Below are 16,949 nucleotides of genomic sequence, written 5' to 3' on the forward strand. Positions count from 1 at the left end.
AGCAATGTAATGTACCTAGTGTCAATAAGGACATTAATGAAATCAATTGTAGCCTCTATATCACTACCACTCCTCCTATCCTCCCCCTCCCCAACACACACACATATCTAGATCACCATGGAGCTGTCAAAGCAGTTTTCCTGTTTTATGTTTTAAGGAACTACTACAAACAAAAAAGAAATGGTTGCAATAATTTTTATAAATTTTGATGCTGACCATGACCTTTTCCTTCCTTCCAAATCTAATGTATTTGAATACAGTTGCAATATACTTGATATCAAGGCGTTTTTGATCTGTAGGCCTATAGGCCTACCAGTAGCTGTGTTTTCTCCATTAACTAGAATCCTTGGAGGATTGTACATTTTGTGAGAGTCTTCTTAATTCAAAATGGGGTAGAGGAGAAAATTAAGGAAATCACTGAAACCATGATATCCTGTAATTGACAATCAAAAATTACCAATGGGACCTCATCAATGCCATGGATGACGTCAACGCTATGAAAAAAAAGTTTCAGTAGCAGGATGGCTACAAACGCCACGATTAGTGTGTCAACATCAAGACCAACATACAGGCAATGGGGACTGTTTTCAATTCCATGGATGGCGTCCAGATGATACCACTATAAAACAATGTTGTATTGTCGATTACAGTTATAAATGACTATTACAGATGGTTAAATTTCAACTAATCCAATCTAGGAAGTTTTAAAAATTCATTTAAAATATATATTTCCTAAACAATATTTAAATATTAAATCCTACATTCCAGTTTCATTCGCATCAAATGGAATCACCAAATTACTATAAAAAACTAAAAAAGTTACTGTACGAGATAGTCCACGCTTTGAGCACTCTTTAGTTTGAGACTATGGTGTAAGGTGTTAATAGTTACCAAAAAAAAAAAAACAAACAAACAAAAAAGAAAGCAAAGCCTGCCAATAGATCTAAATTGAAAGAATAAACTACTGTAAGTATAAATCATATATTGAGATATGTCAAATTTACAAAATGAAGTTGTTTTGATTTTTGCTCTACTATATCTCTGATGCTATCATCATCCTAAAAGGTATGTGTTATCATGATCATATTTTTAATACAATGCATTGACTGTAGGTCTATGATCATTAATTATTATAAAGAGCAGAGTTCATCTGTACTACAGTAGATCTAACTGTTACACACCCCACAACAGCTGTTTAACTAAACAACATGCATAACACATGTGAGGTGATGTTAATTATAGTTTCCTAGTTCAAATAATAAACTACATGTATATTTAGTATAAATACATAAAAAATAAAACATAAGTGCCATTAAGGATATTGAAGACTTATACCCTATTCAGACTAGGACCACATTGACATCGGGGATAGCAAATACGACACCCAATCGCAATTCACAATTGTGTGTGAAAGCTCACTGATAATAGTCGATAAAGTACTTTGATATCGCAATTGTTACCAGTTGCGATTGGGTGCTACAATCTTTACTACTCCAATCACCACAGAATCCGCTGATTCCACAGGCACTGATTGGCTGAGATCAGTCAACATAGGTATAGCAACTGAAGGCCTAGAAGTTGACCATTTGACCTGTTCCAATAAGTTTTTTGTGTCTGATTTAGTCTGAATGCGCTCGTTGACTGCGATTGGGAGTATGTAACCTGTTTTGGATTACCCCATAGATTACATCACAACTAATCGCAATGGAGTGTAGCCTGAATAGGGTATTAGTTGAACGCATCATCATCATCATTGCGGCCGGTCGATATCGACCAGGGCATCCTCATCTTCTTTAACAGGCTTTCATATGTGACAGAACGCAGACTACTTTTATTAAAGTTTATTGTTCCAACAAGTTCTATTAAGTCAGCAATAGTGAAAAACTTCTAACCGTAGGATACAAAGAAAATCAATCGGTGAAAGACCAGTGACAATTAAGTCATGGGTTTTCATATCGGGAGCATTTGGCACAGTGATATTCAATTTAAAACTTTAATTCCCGGGTATATACCCACCACTCAAAATCAGCCCAATTTTTGGTTCGTGGAATGTGGGCTTATCCCACAGATATTATGGTATTAATGTGAAGTGTAGAATACTTTATGTTAAACATTATATTTAAAATGAAATTGTGGCCTTGACTCGCAAGCAGAAGTGTCAAGTTTCTGGCCTCCGCTAGCCAATTGAAATGTTAATAGATCATAATGCTATAATTAGACATAGACACGAAATAGTTGGATGATATCCAAAATAGGAGTGATGTCTTCAGTGATATTATTTCTAGGATTACCAGCCCGCTGTAACATCATCATCAGACACTTTGAAATATTTCACTCTTGGGGATCAGCTCGGTTTTAAGTAGGGCTCTAAAAAAGCTGGCTTAATTTATGAATGGGTCTGTTTTTTTGTTTTTGTTTTCAAACAGTGAGGGACAATATCAGGGTGGACCCGCTTTACGCTTAAATTCAACTAATGTGAACCCATTTTCTTTAAGGCTGACCCATTTTATGCAAAAATATGAGAAATCTGGACCCATTTTTCAAAAAGTTTACTCATTTTGTGCATAAAACAGCATAATTTAGACCAATTTTTAAAAACGTGGACCCATTCTTTGTGGACCCAATAGAAAAATTGTGTTGGACTGTCCCAATAGCTGGCTATGGCATTGCGCTTAACTAAAATAAATTTTCTGTAACGTGCTATAACCACAAGACTCGAACTAGGGGACTACACAATTGTATGCTTGAGTTTTCAGCAGATTTTTAAAAACATCTTGTAAAAAAAAAAAAAAAAAAAAAACCACATTTTTTTGAGGCAGTCATGACTGGACTCTAAAAAAATTCCCATGGAAGTGTACGTGATTGGGATATGTTACTGTATAACCCAGATCATTAGAGTTATATTTTTAAATTAAAATATAGTATATAAAACCATATACTTTCAAAAAGTCCCCTTTCTAGCAACCGTGCACATTGTAATTTATATATATATAGTTACCGTGGCACGGTCAACTACTTAAATCTCATAGAGCTATAAATAGAATCCTAATGTTATTTAACATTTGCGGCTAACATGGGTAACTAGGGATTACTGTAGTAAGTCAGAGAGCTAAAGTATTATAAATTAATATCCTTCAGAAAATTTTGAATCCACTAAAAGCATTTCTTTTGATTATAATAAGGAAAAGGTTTTTGCATCATAAAGTCAAGTCACAGTACATTGCTGTTCCAAGGCAAAACCATGTAACTTAACAAAAATATAAAAGCAGTTTAAATTGTTTTGCCACGGGACCGCCGTACAGTAAAAGTGGATAGGGAAGAGATAACTGATACAATCTTGTTTATACCTTAATTAGAGCTGTATATTCACCAGCTCGGCATCGTATGACGCAGCACAACGCAATATATTGTCTCTTAATTTCTGTGAGAGTTTAACACAAACGCAATGTAAGTTCTCATGAGAATGTGTCTGGGGTAGTCGCATGTTTGATATTCTCACTACGACCCCAGTATTCCCGTTGAAAAATCATGTCAGGCTGTGTTGTACAACACCATTGGGGTTGGCCTTTGGGGACTATGATTTTCATCATTTTGACAAGAGTACAAAACAATCTTTTCTGTGACCCTCCCCTAAATTATAAAATAAATTTTGTTATTTTGAGATGACTTTAATTTTTTCATAAAAGAATACATCTGTATTCCTACACTGTCAACCCCCTTGCCAATGTTTTGTACTCTTGTTATACTATAATGATGGATGGTCCTTTTAGTTAAACTGGTGTGCGCCGAACCATGGGAATCCTTTCAGATCTTTGGTCCCTGGTTCAATTCCGCATAATAGCACACCGTCTTTCAGTCTACATTTAAACCGTTGGTAAGATGCATGTTGAAGAATGCAGTGTTCTCATTGAAAAAAAAAAAAAGATCAGTCTTGAATTGTCTCTCCCGGTGCTCTGCCTAATTCACTTCAGGAAATACCCGACTAAAAAAAAAAAAAGAAAAAAAAGCAGTCTTCAGACTTCTGTGGTTTATAAAGAAAAAAAATCTGTCTTCAGACTTCTGTGGTTTATTCCTAGACTGTTCTTAGACAGAATAAATTCAAAATCCAATTGTATATAAGCTGTAGTCAGTTGATTGCCCATCTGCATTTATTGAAATTAGAAATCTTCTGAGACTGGAAGGGTACAGTATGTATACAGTACGCATTTTTATAAAAAAAAAAATCACGACAATTCCACAATTGCTTTCATAGTTGTTTCTTCCATGTTTGTTTATATAGTTTAACACATGACCTGAACTGGTTGACTGAAGTTCTACTAAGAAAACATTCAAATAAAAGAGCTTCTGATTTTCTTTAGGAACTGCTATTGTGAACATTTAAAAGACCTAGATGTATTAGTTACAAAGAATGGGTTAATGTACAGGAAAGCTACATACTGTAGTGAAAATTATAGTAACGAAAACAAGGAAATTTATTTCGACCACCAAAAGCAGTATAAGCCAACTGCTAGCCTCATGGCATCCATTACCACACAATAACGATCCAATGATTAATGTTGAACATAAGTTAAGAACAAGGTTATATGCCAAACAGTGAACATAATCACTTTTTAAGTGGCATATCCAAACTTCCCAAGTACTGTACGGAACTTCCGTAGTTAGGCCTAGTTTTTATGGAAATTTTGCCTAATTACTGACGCATGGAAATAGACAAAATACTGCGGAAATTTATCATAGGCCTAGAATTAATAAATATATACTGTAGGTCTAAAGTCTAGGACAAATGACTTTTCTATCAAGGCCTTTGGTTACATTGTCCCTAGACAATTCATACTTTGTCAGATTATTGATAAATTATTGCGAAAACTAAGGAAAGTGGCCCGTAAATATTCATCCTTTCCCGTTTATTTGAAATTCCACATGGAATTTACAGACTGATCGGGCTAAAAGACAATCGAGCCCATTTTGATGGGCTTGATTGGAAGGCCTAATGTTGGAAGGCAAGCATTTTCCAAGCTATTCAACTCCACTAATACCTTGGTATCTGTAATGTAAAGTTATCATTCATGAAAGCATTGAACTGTGAGTAGTTATCTAGACAACAGCTCAATTGCTAAACTGTTCTTCACATTTGCTATTATATTATGCTTCAAACACTCATTATTTGACTTAACGAGTTTCTCCAAATCAAGATTAACAGAACTGTGGTACAAGCAATTAATCGTCATTCCAAGTGTTGTTGTAGGCCTTATAATCTGACAAGCTCCTATTCTCATACTGTAATGGCTCTTCATTCACCTTGCTTAAAGTTTGAACAATTGATGAATACAACCATGGAGCTCCATAGTACAATGATTCTACTGATTTTCATCAGCCTCCTCTAAAGAAGTTCACTGATCATGGCATTCCATACAAACAATTCAAAGGTAGATAACAGTTTGACATCCAAGGACGAGTGCACTTATCCAACACAGTGAAGCTGAGGGTGCAACAGCAAGTATACTCATCGCAAATGGAACTGGCACAGATCCAGACAGCTCACCCTGACTATTGCACAGATGGGTAAACAGGAATGGGACCATGGGGGGCTTGGTCCACAGGGTCAAATCCCCTAACTCTCCTCAGCAGATTTGAGCATTTTAAAATATATGGAAGAAGTACGAGTTCAAACTGACATGATCATCTTGCGCTGCAATTACTTTTAATCTCTCATCCAGATGGGATTCACCCAGACCTTCATCCAGAAGGATGAGTTCAGGGAAGCTACCTGTAATGTACTGTACTATATGCAATAATTGAAATATATCTGATGTTTCATTACAAGTGGTATGCATAAGATGGCTATGTCTGGACACCCTCTACACTCAATAATCTCACTTTAGAAAGCATTATAGTAATAATATAACTGATATTTGTAAGCTGATCTAGATGTAATAGCTGATCTAGATGTAATATTTTTGAAATTCACAAAACACAGAAAACCAAAATAATTCAGCATAAAGATTTTAAAAAATATGGTACTGTAGATCCTTCAGCATAAGGACAATCCTGACCTTCCACATCTCTATACCTCAACATGAAAGTGGGCCGATCTGGGGGAATGGGCTCACTGTATGCCATCTAAACAAAGACAAAAAAAAATGCTTAAATTCTGACTTACAGATAATGTAATCTGTAGATAACCAACCAAAAACACAATTGCCCAATTCTCAAATTTAATTTATTGATTTTCTTTCTATTAAGTATTTGTAAAAATCAGCCAAGCTGCAGTACCCACTCAAATAACGACCTTAGCTTTTGCCCTGGAAAAAAATGTGTGAAATGTGACATAAACTAGAAAATGGGCCATTATTCGAAGCACTATGGAACCGCATATTGTAAACATGTCACAGCCAATGGGAAATGGGTGTGGCACCAAATTGTGTTTAACCCAGAATTGTGCCAACCAAGCAGGGAACATCTACCTTGGTTTTATACACTTCCTTCACACAACTTTACCTATAACCAACAAACTGCTAGCAGGGATGACCTGAAATACAGTCCACAGCAGTACAGGTAGTGGCAAAAATTTCAAAAAATGTTTATGTTGTACAAATTAATAGCCTCTAAAATTGATTAAATAAGCCTTTGAAATCCCTAAATTGTCATATTTTTGGGGCTACATCCCATGGAACACTTTTGAAAGCTTTTCAGCAGCGCCTGACCACGCCCACCTTTTTCTCGTTGTAGACATCAAAACTCCCCCTCCCCCATTGGGGACCTTGGAACCCCCATCGGAGAATTCCTGGCGCCGCCACTGAACAGCAGTGTTGCCTTCAAAATAACAGCTCTATCAATAGACTACAAGTATACGGCCATTCAAATCTCATAATCCATGCTGTTTCATCAGTCATTTCTTTGGACAGTGTTCTCCCAAGGCCATTTTAGAAATCAATTTTACAGGTAAAAATCACCAGTTAACAATTGTGTTTGTAAAATAAATTTTAAAAAACCATTAATTAGGCCTACAGTAGGTAGTCTAGGCTGGCCTTCTTTCAATAAATGAACATCATTCCCGTTTATGCCTAGGCTATGACTGTGTTCTTTTTTCAAATAATTATAAAATCACACTCGAAAGAGGTACAGGTAATGCCTCGCACTGCGCGCAAGAATATGGACAAATTTACCAGTAAAAAAATTGTTTCAATTGGAAGGACACTGCGATCACTTTTATCGATCTCTCTAAAAGAGAAATCAATTAATCATAATAAATTCACAATCTATAACTTGTATAATTTTTGTATTGTTTTTGTTAATTTAAAACATTTGTGTTACTACTGTACAGTATATCATTGATATTGTATTAATATAAAGCCTTTACATTTTAAATAAATAGTAAAGATATATTATAATATATTCGTTACTGTTAAATTTTAATTAATATCAGAGCTCCTTTGAAAGACAGTACTAGTCACTGAATTGATCAAATAAGCTGTTGTAATTTGTTCAAACTGTTGACAGCATTATGTTAATAAATAATTTTAAATATTTTTGGATGAATAAATATTTTTGGATTTAAACAAAATATCTGAATACTGTATAGTAGATTGTGGTTATTTAAAAGTCAAAATAATTTTCATCATTGATATAGTTTGCAGCTAAATCTATGTGAATGAAAATTTATGATAAATATGGGTATCTGAAAACACACTCTTTCAAATCCAAACACTGTACCTTTTTTGGCCAGAATTTTGATTCTACCTTTTATAACAAATAAATATTGGCCAGAATTTTGATTCTACCTTTTATAACAATAAATATATATATTATGTATTCACCTGAAAAAATTATACTTTGTACATGAAAGCTTGTGATAATAAATTCTTAACTAGTCTCAAGTGCTAACCTGTACTTTTTGTTTTCTTAATATTTAATATGTAGAATGAATCACTACTGGAATTACACGTAAATACAGTGAATTCCATAAATATAATGATGTAGAAACAACAAGGCAACCTAATTTGACCCTACACAAGAAGGTCAACTCTAACAACCCCATGGTGATCATTACAGGCTAATGCTACAATATCACCAAATATGGGCATTCAATATAAGCATAAGTATGATGTCATCAGAAGATCATCAGGTGGAACACTTCGCTGAAAAATCAATTGAGGCAGAAACCACCCAATTTATTGATGACTTGCCAATGGATGAGTCAGAGATAGACAATTTGGAAAATACCAACATAAACACTATGCCCTGTCCATCTACTATAAGTATTGTATCTTTATCAGTCACTTTTATTAGGATGTTTTTCTTGTAAATTGAACTAATAAAAATTAATTTCCATGACAGTATAATGAACGTAATATATTGTACTTTACGCTACAGATCATTTAACATGGATTAGAATTAATAATCTGATTAGTCATTTATTCAAATCAATTATCTGCTGGTACATTCAATGCACAATATTTTAATAAATTTAAAGGTAACTTATAAATTAGGCCTATAAATTCATTCATTATTTAGCATTATAGAAGCACCTTTAATTTAGGTTAATGATATTTGAATTCTACAAGCTACCTCTAGGGCTAATAATCATGGGTTCTTTAAGTGATATAAATTAGGAATCATTATCTAAAAATTGTAAAATCAATTACGCTATCAGAAGCATTAAATATATAATTACCATACGTTATTTTAAAGGTTATTTTAATAGTGCTTTATTAACACTAAAATATATAAAAGCCTTTATGTAGCATGAAGTCCAACAATTAACAATTGTTAATTAATTTGTTTTTTTTATGTTCAGGTGGATGAACTAGTATAGGTGTACATTCACTTAATTCCTCTACTTGCTTACTAATTGTTAATTTTATGTTGTGAGCTAAATCAGAATAATAAAATATACATAAATGAGGGGTTTTTTTTTTTTGTTAAGCCTTGTTTTATAGGTCAGTACACATCCTTAACTTGAGCTCACAAACTTATGAATGGCAGTAAACATACTTTATAAGCAAACAGTACTGTATGCTTAGATAGTGTCTGTTACCAAGAGGATAGTGAAGAGTCAGGCCAATCAGCACTGCTGTACTAAACGTGTGAATTCCAACTATGCTAGGCATGTATGCTAGGCCTCCCATCTTATGCCTATAAGGCTGAACGAGTACAGACTAAACTTCATCCAGTGCCTTGGTTTACGTCAGAGAAGGCCACCTCTGTGGCTAACCTCAAATTTTTGTGGTTTGATTTTAACCACTAAAGGTGCAATCATATAATAAACATATTTTATCAGATTTAGTAATAGTTATGATTTGGTGTGTCAGACAGTCTACACCCACTGGGATATCAACCAACAGCTAGAAGTGGTGGCATGACGAAAAAAATGGAGGTTTACATTTACAATTTTAAATAAAACTAATTACTATGTATTGGCCATTAAAAAATTACAGGTTTCGAATCTAAGTAGCTACTGGCTAAAAATGAAATGAAAACATGGAAATTGAAAAAAAAAATTAAATATCAAATAGATCATAAACATAATTTTACATTATTTTTTAATGAGTTTATAATTTAAATTATTTTCTAAGCAATAAGCTACTGTAGAAAGCGACTGAACAGTTCCCTAGCCACTGCAATCATATGTACTCCTCAAATCAGTGTAATAGGTGTCCGATATGGAATGATGTGAACTAAGCACGTATCCCTACTACAGTAGTCACGGACCACATCCATACTCAATTCAGCACAATGATGCTGCGAGTTACTGTATGAATTAATCTACAGTACCTTTATCTTTACTTACCTTTATCCTTACCTGTAAAAACATCTCATGGCGTGAGCACATAACCAAAGAACAAATTTTACGGAGCTATTCTACCGATCTCTACTACTGTCGCTCAACTTAGAGTACGCTTTGCTGGCCACTGTTATCGTGCTACTGACCAAGTCATATCTGATGAGTTATTTTGGAGGCTTTCGAGCCCCAAAAGAGGACGAAGACTTTTTAATTACATAAATATGATTGGTAGGGACACCCAACAAGAGATAGGGGACCTTCAAAGCCTAATGCTAGCAAAGGAATCCTGGCGTCGCGTGGTGAATTGGATCTCGGTTGCGGCCGCAAAATGATGCTGATGACCTTTACTGACAAACAACAAACAAAGCCCTTGGTTATGATATTGTGAAAAAATATGTTATAAAAATTAATAATGATCATCTGTACTTGGCACTAAAAAAATTCTGCAATTATCATCACAGAAACCAACCTCAACTACAGTAGGACATCAAAAGCCGTTCAGTGAGAATATTTACTAGTTATTTGGATCAGTAATAAACAGCAAACATCCTATTTTGACTTGGTTTCCATGTCCCCGATAGTAAAGATAAGGGAAAACAAAATTCAGGAACAATCTAAGCTATGTACTTAAAAGGATATGATTATATTGTTTTCCTCTACAATGTCAGTCAATGAGGACATTGTGAACAAATAGCTTAAAGAAGAAATGTAGGTTAACATTTTATTGTATTTGTATTCAAGCATCCTACTTTTAGCTGCCAACATTTAAAAGATTTAAAATTCGTTGAATTTTAGGAGTGTTATCTGTCTCCCATTGCATGGGGTGACAAGAAGGCAGAAAGGGTCAAATCATTTTAGGCACACAGCAAACCTCTGACTCTGTCTCTTATACACATCTAGATGTGTATAAGAGACAGATTTTATGTTGTGAGCTAAATCAGAATAATAAAATATACATAAATGAGGGGTTTTTTTTTTTGTTAAGCCTTGTTTTATAGGTCAGTACACATCCTTAACTTGAGCTCACAAACTTATGAATGGCAGTAAACATACTTTATAAGCAAACAGTACTGTATGCTTAGATAGTGTCTGTTACCAAGAGGATAGTGAAGAGTCAGGCCAATCAGCACTGCTGTACTAAACGTGTGAATTCCAACTATGCTAGGCATGTATGCTAGGCCTCCCATCTTATGCCTATAAGGCTGAACGAGTACAGACTAAACTTCATCCAGTGCCTTGGTTTACGTCAGAGAAGGCCACCTCTGTGGCTAACCTCAAATTTTTGTGGTTTGATTTTAACCACTAAAGGTGCAATCATATAATAAACATATTTTATCAGATTTAGTAATAGTTATGATTTGGTGTGTCAGACAGTCTACACCCACTGGGATATCAACCAACAGCTAGAAGTGGTGGCATGATGAAAAAATGGAGGTTTACATTTACAATTTTAAATAAAACTAATTACTATGTATTGGCCATTAAAAAATTACAGGTTTCGAATCTAAGTAGCTACTGGTTGAAAATGAAATGAAAACTTGGAAGCTGAAAAAAAATTCAATATCAAATAGCTCATAAACATAATTTTTCATTATTTTTAATGAGTTTATAATTTAAATTATTTTCTAAGCAATAAGCTAGAAAGCGACTGAACAGTTCCCTAGCCACTGCAATCATATGTACTCCTCAAATCAGTGCAATAGGTGTCCGATTTGGAATGATGTGAACTAAGCACGTATCCCTACTACAGTAGTCACAGACCACATCCATACTCAATTCAGCACAATGATGCTGCGAGTTACTGTATGAGTTAATCTACAGTACCTTTACCTTTACTTACCTTTATCCTTACCTGTAAAAACATCTCATGGCGTGAGCACATAACCAAAGAACAAATTTTACGGAGATATTCTACCGATCTCTACTAGTACTACTGTCGCTCAACTTAGAGTACGCTTTGCTGGCCACTGTTATCGTGCTACTGACATGGTCATATCTGATGTGTTATTTTGGAGGCTTCCGAGCCCCAAAAGAGGACGAAGACTTTTTAATTACATAGATATGATTGGTAGGGACACCCAACAAGAGATAGAGAACCTTCAAAGCCTAATGCTAGCCAAGGAATCCTGGCGTCGCGTGGTGAATTGGATCTCGGTTGCGGCCGCAAAATGATGCTGATGACCTTTACTGACAAACAACAAACAAAGCCCTTGGTTATGATATTGTGAAAAAATATGTTATAAAAATTAATAATGATCATCTGTACTTGGCACTAAAAAAATTCTGCAAATTATCATCACAGAAACCAACCTCAACTACAGTAGGACATCAAAAGCCGTTCAGTGAGAATATTTATTAGTTATTTGGATCAGTAATAAACAGCAAACATCCTATTTTGACTTGGTTTCCATGTCCCCGATAGTAAAGATAAGGGAAAACAAAATTCAGGAACAATCTAAGCTATGTACTTAAAAGGATATGATTATATTGTTTTCCTCTACAATGTCAGTCAATGAGGACATTGTGAACAAATAGCTTAAAGAAGAAATGTAGGTTAACATTTTATTGTATTTGTATTCAAGCATCCTACTTTTAGCTGCCAACATTTAAAAGATTTAAAATTCGTTGAATTTTAGGAGTGTTATCTGTCTCCCATTGCATGGGGTGACAAGAAGGCAGAAAGGGTCAAATCATTTTAGGCACACAGCAAACCTCTGACTTGGTAACTTACTGTAAATGTATACAGTACTGTATCTCTTGAATCAAAGCCGTTGGTGCCGTATGCATTTATTATGGCCCATGTGCATGTTAAAGAACGCAGTACACTCTTCGAAAAAGAGTAGGGGATTGTCTCCCGGTGTACTGTCCAATCACCACCAGGAGGAACCCACTGGAAATAAGTCTTCTTCTAGACTTTCGTGGGCTATCCTTGGTGTTTACACCGAATATATCCAATCCAATCCAATACATTCATGATACTATGTGGATACTCCAGTGCTATAATGTACTATATCAAATTAATTCTCTCAACAATTTTCACAGCATTATTTCTGTTTTATATTTAATTTCCTTTTATATTATCTTGAATTTTTATGCTGAGCCCTAAGGAAGAGCTGTGCTATCAAACCTCTTCTTCATGATACTGTGTGAATATATATTGTACCAATTTAATTCTCAACAATTTTTACAGCATTATTTCTGTTTTATATTATTATTTTTTTAATTATTATTTTGTATTGTTATGCTGAGTCCAAAGGAAGAGCAGAACTCTGGACTGGATAGGCCCCATGTTACAGAACAATAAAAGAATGAAATTATATTGTAACTCTTTTTCTTTTCAGTGATGACTTTTTCGCATTCGTTTATACGTGGGACAATAATTATAATTAATAAAACAAAAGAAAATTTCATGTTGGCTGGAATTTATTCATCCATTATTTATTTAATCATACATTAGTATAATATTGATATGGTATATTACAGACTAAGCTTTCAATAGATTATGTCATAAAAAAGTTTCAGTGTTTAAGGCAGAATGCAACATAAACAATGTCTATACATTAGCCATTGTAACAGAATCTACAAAGACACTCAGAAGGCGGCCTGTTACTATAGTAACCTAATATAATTAATATTAAATTTCAAGCACTGTATTGTTATTGTTTGTCTTTAATCACAAGATGGGGATTATGTTTGAAACACGACAAAGCTCCATAAATATACTCATTATTAATTCATGACATTTAAGCATTTGTATTTTGTATAAAAATCACAGGGTTTAAGTTAAATTGAATGCAAATTAATTCACAATGCATAAATATGCTGTTTTAAAATGTCAGTTTTAAGAATAAAAACCTTTGGTTTATATTCAGTGCATCTTACAACCTCAAGACCATATGAAACATGTGCAACTCTGATAATACCCCAGACTGTCGTTGATTCCATATGGATCCACGGCACAGCCTATTCCCTGGGAGCTACAGTTAATCCAGAGTGATACAGTAGTGTACAGTGAACCTTCTCTTCGTAATTCATAACACATTGCACGGCCCATTTCCAAACTGTACATTTCATTTTTGTGTCTACTACTCATTTGCAGGTAAGTAGACACTTTGCTATCATCAACTCTCCTGTAGTACTGTAAGTTGTAAGAGTAAATTCGGTTGGAGGAATTACGGGATGCTTCACAAGCCAAAGATAGAATAAAAGTCTACAAAATATGATGCCATGCCTAGACCAGTCTAGAAAGAACTAAACAGTTAACAATCTGTTACTTGTACTGTATATTAGCGTGAATTGCCAACACAGAAAAAGTTGATGGGTTATCAGTTAAAAAGTAGCCACAAAAGTAGAATTTACCAAGCAGTAGACAGACGCACCGCTAATAACAGCCTATTCTTTCCCTACTGACAACATCACACTCCCTTAATTAATGATCAAACAAACTTATAAATACCAAAACTACAACATTTCCTTTATTTGTGTAGTTTTTCTTTTACTGCTTTCTTTTCTGTTTCAAACATATAATCATAATTTAAATTTATACTGTATTGCGCCTTACATTAATAAAGTAGCCCCAAAGCACTTGTAATGATTAGGATAGTATAACTATGCCAATCATTACTTTTGCTATGTATTTATTTTTTAATAAATTTATTCATTTATTCTGGTTTTCTTATTTGTTGTCCTGGAATATATAGAGATTGTATATGCACTGTACAAATACATGACCATTGACCATAGCTTTGTGACCTGAAGATCATTCAAAATTGAAATGGTCAACAACATACTGTATTATAGATATTATTTCACAATGTAAATATTCTTCCAAAGTGATCTAATGATTTTAATACCATTCCAATTTCGGAATTTTAATCAATGGCTACTAGTGTTACAACCTAGAAACAAGGTCAGTGACCTGAAGCGGCAAAATAAGGTTAACAACCTGATGGAAAAACAAAATGACACTCATTTTGAACCACCGAAATACATCACCATATGCAAAGCAGGGTATAGCAGAGGAGTAGGTTTATTGCATAATATTTGATAGTTCTTGTTTTTATGTCATTTATGCTGGAAATCCAACAGTAACATCTTTACTCTACTAGTTGCTTTTATCATGTTCTAAAACTTAATAAAATTTTATGAGAATGTAATTTCGATGGCAAACCAACCTATGATATAAGCTAGGGTATGTTTCTAAGTAGAAACATACCCTGGCTTACATCATAAGTTGGTTTGCCATTGAAATAACATTCTCATAAAATTTTATTAAGTTCTAAAAACATGATAAAAGAAACCAGTACCAGTATTCGCTTTCCTGTGGCAGTAGAAACAGGGCTCTAAAAAATGAATTATTTTATCATGACAAAGAAATGAATACCATTTCATTAGGAACAATTTCCGGTCTCACAATTACCGTATCTATATTAATTAGTCCTTAACTTGGTAAACTGATTATCAACCAAAGAGAACTGTTTCAATCTAGATTTTCAGTAGAATCACACCTTTCGACACTGATCCTTTTATATAAATAAATGCCAGTGGGTACTGTATTACAGAGGTACTGAGTTTTACAGTATGTATCTTATTGAGATTTAAGCACTATCCGAGTGAGATTTTCAAATACCTGAACTTGGCTACAGTATTAAATACCAATTGATAAAGAGACAATAAACCAATCTATGGGATCATAAACAAGCAAGTTATCTACATTTATTGAGCAACAGAAGAACCCTTGACTGAGTTAACAATCAGCAACACCTTCTAAGGGACTTGCCCTAGTAAACTAACACATTAAGTTTCACTTTAAATATTTTATCAATTTTACTGGTCCCCTAGTTAATTAAGAGTACATTTGCAGTCTGAATAGCAGGGAACTGTAGACTCCGAGTTTGCATTAACATAAGTCATCATTCATTTTTTTGTTGTGATCATTTGGGAGGTAGTCCCTTAACACAGGTGGTCCAATTTAGTGTTTCCAAGAGTATTTCTAATTAGGGCAACTCAAGAGTTTGCTATCAATTAAAAAAAAGTTTTTTTAATTTTTTTTTTTGGCTTTTTGGCAGAGGGTGCGCTAATTGGCCAAAAATAAAATTTTATTTTTTTTGAAATCATCAATATTTACATAAAAAGTAAACCTAAGTAAGTAAAATACATGCAGTTACTACCGCTAACTACAGTATTCAGTCAATACAGTGCAGTACTAATACTACTAGGTCTTTCTACTCTAGGCCATAGAGCACTTAGGCCTAGCTATTCTATGCCTAGTACTCTACAGTAATCTAGGCTACTAGGAGGGGCTGGGCCTAGGCCTAGCCTACTTACTTTTAGTGCAAGATTATCATTCTGCGGAAGATTAACAACCTTTAAAAAAACATCAGCCAAAGTTCTAAAGCTCTGCTAGCCCTATCCGGTTATAATTTTGTACTGCCCTGCCCCACAATCAAAGCATCGATGATTCCCAAACACCTAGGCTAGCTTAGGCCTAGGCCCTTACTTAGTCAAGTGTACATTTGCTACTAAGCCTAATGCAAACTGAGTGAAATACAGCCCTGCCCATCCAACAAGCAAGAAGCTAGCCTACCTTCTTCTGCTGCCTCTCCCATGCTGGATCTAATACAGTTTCACGATCCCATTCTTCCTCCTGTTCCATATAAGTTAGTTCATCGTTCATCTTGAAGACCGACTGGCTACAAATAAAGTCCAAGTAAATTAAGTGTAATGTCTACAGTCAGATAGATGGTAAATAACACGAAAACACAGCCTAGAACTTCCGCACGCGCTCCCTCGAAGGTTATTAGTCTGCCCCGCCACAAGGTACCAATTGCTGACCCGGAAGTGCGTTAGGAGAATTTCACAACGATCAGCAACAGAAAGCGTTTGCAGTTCAGTGTCTCACAAATGACTAATCTTCGTACAGTAAGTTGCTTTTGCACTTTCAAAATGGCAAGATTTTTTAAAGGAAATCAAAACCCACAAACAAGGATATATTTAAGGCCTGAAGTCATTACTCTCGGTTTTAAATAGCCACATTTTTGCAAGGAGAACGCTAGGTACAACTTACGCATTACATTAAACACTAGATATAGATTTAACTATAAATTTAATATTATCAAACCAAGTGTAACGTTTAGTCAATCACACAATGACATGGAGGTTATAT

The 16,949-nt window shown here is 34.5% G+C and overlaps 1 protein-coding gene across 5 annotated transcripts in view; it reads right to left on the bottom strand.

The window, feature by feature from the left end:
- Window positions 1-16,613, bottom strand: part of LOC117123100 (alpha-actinin-like) — a 51,121-nt gene extending 34,508 nt beyond the window's left edge. For 3 of the 5 annotated variants that reach the window (XM_033268931.1, XM_033268930.1, XM_033268933.1), the window contains exon 1: window positions 16,371-16,613. In XM_033268931.1, coding sequence (XP_033124822.1) covers window positions 16,371-16,460 — 90 coding nt within the window. In that variant the 5' untranslated portion in view covers window positions 16,461-16,613. The remainder of the gene's footprint in view (window positions 1-16,370) is intronic. The other 2 variants (XM_033268929.1, XM_033268932.1) reach the window with 1 other exon arrangement.
- Between the last annotated feature and the right edge of the window lie 336 nt (window positions 16,614-16,949).

The sequence above is a fragment of the Anneissia japonica genome, unplaced genomic scaffold, assembly GCF_011630105.1.
Source record: "Anneissia japonica isolate Jap-2015-1 unplaced genomic scaffold, ASM1163010v1 scaffold11402_len470986_cov188, whole genome shotgun sequence".
Taxonomy (NCBI): Eukaryota; Metazoa; Echinodermata; class Crinoidea; order Comatulida; family Comatulidae; genus Anneissia; species Anneissia japonica.